The following is an 8,123-nucleotide window of genomic DNA, read 5'->3' on the forward strand; positions in this document are numbered from 1 at the left end:
CAGGTCGGAGCTGCTGATACTGGCTGCCAGCTCGGAGCGGCGCTGGAAGTAGAAGTACTGAGCATCTCCCTCATGGCCAGCATTGGCAGTGAAAACTGGTATTTTTTTTACAGATATTCAGATAAAAAACAAACAAACAAAAAAAACATTTCAGATTAATATCTCTGAGAAATCAAACTTCACCTTCATTTTTCATTGATATATTTAATCCATATGTAGCTACTGACAGTCCACACAGTGCTCAAATGTGTTTTTATTCATTAATATACAACAGATTTTTTTTTTTTAATTCATGTTTAGCTCAGTTGATCATCATGTGAATGCAGAGAAGCAGGAAAGGAGGAGGGCTGAAACTGCACGTCAGAGATGATTTCACAATTGTACTGATGCTGTTGTGTATAAAGACCGATCAGCAGCTTTCAGCCAGCCAAACGCTGTCTATACACACGTAAGTATACAACTGCTCACACAGCATCTGTTTGCTCTTTACGTTCCTTTAAATTTGGCAAAAAATTACCCTTCTTTACCCATCTTGAGGTAATCGATTAAAAGTCATTTCTCGGTCCAGCATGTTGTACAGTGCGTTCCCAGGCAAGTTTCTTGGGGAGGCAGAGAGCATAAAATCTTTATGAGCAGTTCAACTTACAGGTACCTTAATGTGTTTGTGGTTTAAGGAGGAAGAGATGGAGACTATGAAGACTCTGCTGAAGGTTTATCTGCTGCTGCTGATCGGACTTCCCTTCACTCTGGTAACGCTTCATATTCTCTTTTGTGTCCAGTCTGTGTGAAAATGTGCTCTCTGCAGCTTTTCAGTTTTTCACACATTTATTTCATCGTGTGGGGTCAAACTTACTTTTTAGCATAAAATACAAAAACATTCAGAACAATTCAAGTTTAATTAGCTATACATTTTAAAAAAAAACAACAACTAACGATCTGTTTAGTAGCAAAATCATGTCATTTTATTATATCTCAGAAAAAAACGTAAATGTAGACAAAGTAGTAATGCTACAGCAGTTTCAGCTGCCATGCACATTCCTGATTTCAAACTTTTAAAACAGTTTTTAAATCTTTCTGTTTACTCATTAATCTTTTAACTTTGACGCAGCAACAAACAGTGGGCAAGTACATCACCGAGCTCCAGGTGTCTCTGGATGAAGCTGAAGAGGCGTGTCTTAGCAGTCAAGGTTTCAGCAAAATCGATGTTGATCTGAACAAAGGAGCTGAAGGAAAATACATCTACCTTTGGTACAAAAAAGGCAGCAGCTCACCAATCACCAGGATTCAGCTTACATTCAATGGTGGCATGAGCAGGGGTCTGATCACTGCAGGTTACCAGAAGATTGACAAGAACCTCAATGCCGGAACGAGCGGAGACAACATCTACCTGTGGTACTACAGAGGTAACTCAGAGTACGATGTTCCCATTGTGAACCTTCATGTCTCTATAGATGCAAGGGTTGAAGCCCTGATGTTCACACTTGGATGGGAGAGACTGGCCTGTGATCTGAACCGGAAAGCTAGAGGAAAATGGATCTACCTGTGGGTGGAGAGGGAGAAACCAACCTACATCTGTGACATCGCTGCCAATGCTGACTATGATGGAGACGCTGACTACTTCCGGAACGGCTACATCAGAGTGGACGAAGATACCAGCAGAGGTGCAGGAGGATCCTTTGTCTTCATCTGGTACCGTCTGACCACTAACTCTCAAAGAGCCATCACAGATCTGCAGCTCTCCACTAACGATAGAGAGAAGATGTTTTTTCCCTATATGGGCTTTACAAGGGTAACTACTGATCTAAACAAGGGGACAGGAGGAAGTTCTGTGTACCTGTGGTACAAGAAAGGCTCCGGTCATCCCATTCGGGCGGTCTCTGTGATCGTCAACACAGCAGCTGTGGAGGCGTACAGCATTCCCTGGGTCTTCATTAGACAAAAAAACCTCAACAGTGGGAACAACGGTAATACACTGTACCTGACCTTCAGTTCGTTTTAGTAACAGAGCTGGGAATGCTCACTGGGCAGAAACCAAAGAGTCTATGGTGTTCCTGTTTAACCAGTTTGATTGTTTTTCTTTCCTTGCTGAAATGATTTGACTCCAACAATGATCATTGATCCTACAGTCAATCTGTTCGATTAGCTCTGTCTCGCTGTATTCTGATGATTGTCACTGTTTCAATAAAGTCTGTTCAGAATATGAAATATCTTTGTGTCATGTGTAAAACCTCGGTGCATGTCAAGAGAATCTGAAGAAGTGAGAGAAGAGAGCAGCTCAGCAGGATCACTGCATGACTTCATTTAGCAGAAACGTCACTGTGTGGACATCACGAGTTTACTTCGTGATACTTACTTAGAATTAGCAGTGTCGGGTAATTTCCTATAAAAACCAGTTCAAAACAGGGTGCACGTTAAGAACAGTTACCACATGAACCATTATACACACTCCAATATATATAATGTTCTAACACATGACAAAACTTCTATTTATTTTTTTTATTTTTTTAACTTTTTATTTTGTACTTTTCCAAATTTATAGTACATGCAAACAAAAATATGAAAAAGGAACACAAAAGAAACAAACTAAAAGGTATAAAGCACACCTAATCTGTGGGGAAAAGAAAACAAAGAATAATTTTACACCTATATATAGAGATGGGGCCAGGGAATACCCAAAGCAGGGGCGATTTTAACACATTTGGAGGGTGCTTCAGCACCCCAAAAATGAATCAAAGCACCCCCAAAGATTTCTTGCTTGTTTTTTATACTTTTTCGACAATATTTGCTGTTTGTGTGACATACTACTAAAAATATAAAAAGCAGACAGTACTTAGTTGAGACCAATGTTCCCTCGCAGCTACGCACGTGCGCAATTGCGCACTGCTGGCACGGTCTCTGTGCACAGAAAATCTGCGTTGCGCACAAAAAAAAAAGAAAAATGACAGTACCTGAATTCAAATTCAAATTAAAACTTTAACAATTCTGTTTTCCAGTGTTAGTCAGTGAGTGACTGGCTGCCGCCGTATGGGATTAGAACGAAGCCACCTTATCCTATAGTCCAGCCAATGATGCGATTCACATTCGTATATACGCAGCTAATCAACGTCGTCGACAGGCTATGACAGCGTCCTTATGTGCGACACCGGTGTTTTAGCGAGCAAAGCGGCCGATGTGGAGTGAAGCCACGTTAATGACAACGTGTACAACCATTGGAGATGTGAGCAGGACAGACGAACAACTGATGGAAACAGTGTGGACTTTATACCAGTTTTTAAATTGTGTTGATCGGCCACGTAAAACCAGAGTTGTGATAAAAATATCTGCAATGTTTGGTTTTCTTCCTGAATACTGTCGTTGTTTATATTTACTGCTGGAAGAAACGGTAAAAACTGCGTTTTATAAGAAAAAAAGCTTGAAAGCCTGTGAGCAAAAACAAAACCCCGCTTTCACTTTCATTTTCGTGCAAAAAAGTAACATGTCGACCAATCAAAAAATGATATGGCAACGATGCATCTAGTTGTTAAGAAACGGGGGAAGTTTTAGGAGTGACGGCGGTGTTCTGAGATGTGAGAGATTTGAGACGTTTAGCGCAAATCTTGTGTAGTTAGTGTGTAGTTAGTGTGTAGTGTAGTCAATAGTTTTGTTGTGTGTGTCAGAACAATGAGGCGACTGCTGAGTGTTACAGCAGTGACACATCTGCTGCTGTCAGGCCTGCAGGTATCAGGCTGTTGTTCTCCTTCATCTCATAGTGGACAGAAATTATTCTTTGGAGCGGCACAAATAATTTGTGTGGCATCAGATTTGATGCAGAACAGCTGATTGTTCTGTAAATAGTTTGAAATGTTTATTTTAAAAAACGCCTTGGCTGCATTTAAAAAAATAGCTGCAATAAATCCTGTTGTTTGCATAACTGAGTAACTTTTTTGAAGAAGTAACTATATAATTAATTGTCCAGCATTGGTCTTTATTTACTGTATTTTGCAGACAGAGTTACAGACTCTCTGCCAGACCACAGACTCATAATACCAGTCAGAGCTTTATAAAAAAAGAAAAAGAAAAGAAAGAAAGTTGTGTTTTCAAAATTGGAGTTTAAGTTATTTTTACTTCCAACATACTACAAGGTCAATGACTAGATTTTTTTAATATTTTCATTGTAAGTGGGCTAAAGCAGTTAATTAAAGGTAGTCTAACATAAATGTAAATGCTGTAATTTGGTTTTATTTTTAATAAACTATATAACTTGGATGGATTCGATGCTGGCGTGACCACAGTGCACATGTCTGATGTCGCAGTGGTCCAAGGGACGCTCAGGGAGTTTGCGTGTTCACTCAGACGCATGAAAAATTAGAGGGAACATTGGTTGAGACGCAACATTTTAACAACAAAAGTATAGATACTCCCCCCTCCCAAAATGTTTTTTTCCAGCTCGCCTCTCCCCTACTCTGACTCTAGCACTGTCTGCCAGAGCGCTGGTGGCTGAGACGCAGCGGAGCAGAGGTGTTAGTGCCTGGCTTAAAACAGGACATATTAGCTGCATTTAACCTTCAGTTACTCTTTAAATAGTTGGGTTGGGATCAGACCATGTTTCTTTTAAGCTGAAAAACATTACACCAGGTAACCTGCAGTGTTGAAAACTTGTTTTTCTACGATGTTTGCTACTCTACAATCCGTCCTGCTCTCTAGTAAAATCAGCGACATTTGGCCGTCCTGTTGCTAACATTGAAATGTATACAGCCTATTTAAAATTGTCCGTAGCTGCTGTTGTTACCACTGTCCTGTTTGAAATGGATACTGACTGGATGCCCATTAACCATATAACTCATGTTGTGTGTGTGTGTGTGTGTGTGTGTGTGTGTGTGTGTGTGTGTGTGTGTGTGTGTGTGTGTGTGTACAGAGAGACAGCCAGGTTCATAATGGATATAGGAAACTTTTTTTTTTCAAAAAAAGGAGCCACATTCAGGTAAAAGTGTAAAATCAAATGATCCATCAATCAAGAATAATGTTGGATCAGTGTTTCAGTATTTATATCTTTTATTAGATGTTCGTGTGGTTTGGTTATTTGCCTTTTGGTCTAAAATACACTGAGAGAGGACTTTTTGTTAGTGATCTTAAAAGTATTTTTTTCATATTAATGTAATTTTTCATCTAATTGATACAATCTATTTGTGTATGATTGTCAGTCCAAAGAGGGAGAGAGGAAAGAGGGAACGTGAGGAGAAAGTACAAGGTCAGGAAGAAGCAGGTAAGCAAACAGACAGGGAGCAGTGACAGGCACAACACAAACTGTTAAACTGACAAAGAGAAAAAACCTGATTTCACTCAACACAATCTGGAAGTTGTGTCCTCCCTATATTAAAGCTGCTGTACAGAATCTGCAAAACAAACTGTGTTGAAACATTTCTGATAACATTATCATTGATCGGGGAGATTAAAATTAATGATATATTTTTATGTGGTTCAGCCACAACTCTACTGAAACCTCAGCCAGTAATAGGTCGGCCAACTTTTGGACCGTCCAGTTGTCTGCATGACTGCCGCAGTACGTGCATCACATTTGCTCACTATCAGAGCCAAACAGCCCTGGTGGAGTGAGGAGCTGTAAAGAGAAGCAGATGCTCTGTTTCTACAAATGTTTTAAGCTTGTTTCAAAGATTCTGTACTGCAGCTTTAAATGTTTCCCAAAAGCACACAGACACTTATCAGTGTTTCTCAAACCTTTTACAGTGTGGACCACCTGAGAAAGTGTCAACCCTCCCAAGCACCACTATGAAAGCATGAAACTCATAAATCTCACAACACAAAATTAGTTTCTGCAGTAAAGATTTTTTCATGCATTGTATACATTCTACCACAGGCAGAGTTGCCTCCATTTTTATAGTTCTTTTATTAATATTTTGTAATACCGTATTTTCACGACCATAAGGCGCACTTAAAAGTCTTAGATTTTCTTCAAAAAGTGCGGCGCGCCCTATAGCGCAGTGCGCCCTATGTGTTGTAAGGAGGACGTAGTTGAGAACACCATGAGAACGTTAAAGGGTGAAGAGTGGGCGTCACCATTCGGCTAAAAGCAGTTTCACTTTCACTTTTTATGAAACGGTGCCATTTTTCCATCCGGACCAGGACTACGGTAGCGCAGCAACTTCCAGCGGATTATAAGGAAAAGCTGGCCATCTTCCGCTCCTACTGCAGCAAACACATCGGCGACAAACACATCCAGCGATGGATGACCGATGGAGACCACAGTTTCACCAAGAGTGGAAGGCAGCGCCGGGCGAGTTACGCCACAATTTGCCAATGGATTGTAGATGCTTGGGCTAACATGTCTGCTGGCACTGTTGTTCGAGCTTTCGCAAAAGCCGGCATCATTTCCGAGGAGCCGCACGGCACGGAAAGTGACTCTGACAGTGAAGAAAGTGAACCTGGCATGTTTGATGGAGATTTAGCGCAGCTGTTCAATTCAGACACAGAGGATGAGGACTTTGATGGGTTTGATTGATGATAAAAATGTGAGTACCAAACTTTGTTTTGCTCCTGCTTTATTTTTAAATATGCACACTTGTATGCTTGTGTGTTGTTGATGATGACGATTACCGGCAATAGAAATGTGAGTAAGGTACCGAATTCAGGTTTGCTCCCGCTTTATTTTTAAATACGCATACGGTACTTGTATGCGCCCTATGGTCCAGTGCGCCTTATGTGTGTGTTAAATACAGTAAGGGCACACATAACTGAGACTGCGCCTTTTAGCACGGTGCGCCTTATGGTCGTGAAAATACGGTAATTTATTTGTAAATTGTTTTGGGAGTTTTTTTATGTATCCAAAAAATGCCCTCAGTTTACTTTTTACTCACTGTGAGCATCATTCTTTATTCTCCTCCAGTAATCAAGGTTAGGATGTGTATTTTTTATTCCAATCCATTCTTCTTTAGCAGCATATAAATAACCTTTATCAGATTTGATGGTTTTGTTACAGACTTTTCAAAAAAGTGTTTTGCTTTTCTTTCACAAATGTGGGATTAAACTGTGTTAAAATGTACAAAACAGTGATGTCATGCTTTGTGACGAGGACCCAGGCACAGAGAGACTTGATGAATTTAAGAATCTTATGATTTAATAAAGAAATTTGCAGACTTGCACAGAGATGGTAAAATTATTATGACTGATAACGGAGATGGAGATGAAGACAACAGACGATGAGGACAGGGAGGAACAGGGGTTTAAACGCACCAAGGAGACAGTCACAGGGAACTCGGGACAACTGGAGACATTTAAGGATGCAGGGACTGACAGAGACGGGGAAGACGTCTCATCGTGACGAGTAAAGTTTATCTTGCCTGGCTGGGCAGCTCTCTGGGTGCTCAGCACCCACAAAGCTCCGATCCTAGAATCGCCCCTGATTAGCACTAAGGTGACATTGGATGTCCTGGTGGTTTTTGTCCATAAAACTACTCATCTAAGATTAACACAAAATTATTATTATGTGCTTGATGTGCCTCACCTTTGGCCCTGGCTTTTCCCGTCTGACTGCACTAGGACATATTGCCACCTGATTAAATAACACATTGATTCCTGCCATATAAAAAGTGAGACTTGTCAATTCAGATTCTTTGTCAAATGTACACTAATGAATGAATTTACATCAGCAATGGGATGGGTTTAAGGGGAACAGGTGGCACCATCTGGTCAGTCTTACCCACAATCTGGAAAATCCTGCATGTTTTACAATCTGGCGACATCTTTCTTCAGACCTTCAGACCAAAATGCTGAAGAATGTTGACATTGGTTTTAGTGATTCCTAAATGACCTGAGCAGATGGTGATCATGCTCAAGCTGCAATGTGCCACCACAATATCCCTCAGGAAGGACGACTTGGTGTACCACCTTCCAACCTTCATCCCGGTGAATGCAACCTTCCTGCTCTAAAGGTCTTGAGACCTATTTCTTTAGCAGTAACCCATGCTCAATATAAAACTTGTGCCTTTTTATTGTTTGCCTATTTTACCTCTTAAAAACACTTTTTGAGGGTTTGATCCTTTGTCTGAGCATATGGCTCAAAGACTCACGTGAGACTGACAAAGGAAGACCCTCAGAGTAGCTAGATTCTGCTCATCGAGTCCTGATTT

General features: G+C 40.6%; 1 protein-coding gene across 1 annotated transcript; it reads left to right on the forward strand.

Annotated features, from left to right (window-relative positions):
• Positions 1–384: 384 nt before the first annotated feature.
• On the forward strand, positions 385–2,205 carry LOC113009933 (uncharacterized). Its single transcript, XM_026148632.2, has 3 exons — positions 385–448; positions 675–749; positions 1,109–2,205. Exons 2-3 carry the CDS (start codon positions 684–686, stop codon positions 1,997–1,999), a joined length of 957 nt encoding a protein of 318 aa, XP_026004417.2. The 5' UTR covers positions 385–448; positions 675–683; the 3' UTR covers positions 2,000–2,205.
• The last annotated feature ends 5,918 nt before the right edge of the window (positions 2,206–8,123 follow it).

This window comes from Astatotilapia calliptera, chromosome 3, assembly GCF_964374335.1.
Source record: "Astatotilapia calliptera chromosome 3, fAstCal68.1, whole genome shotgun sequence".
Lineage (NCBI taxonomy): Eukaryota > Metazoa > Chordata > Actinopteri > Cichliformes > Cichlidae > Astatotilapia > Astatotilapia calliptera.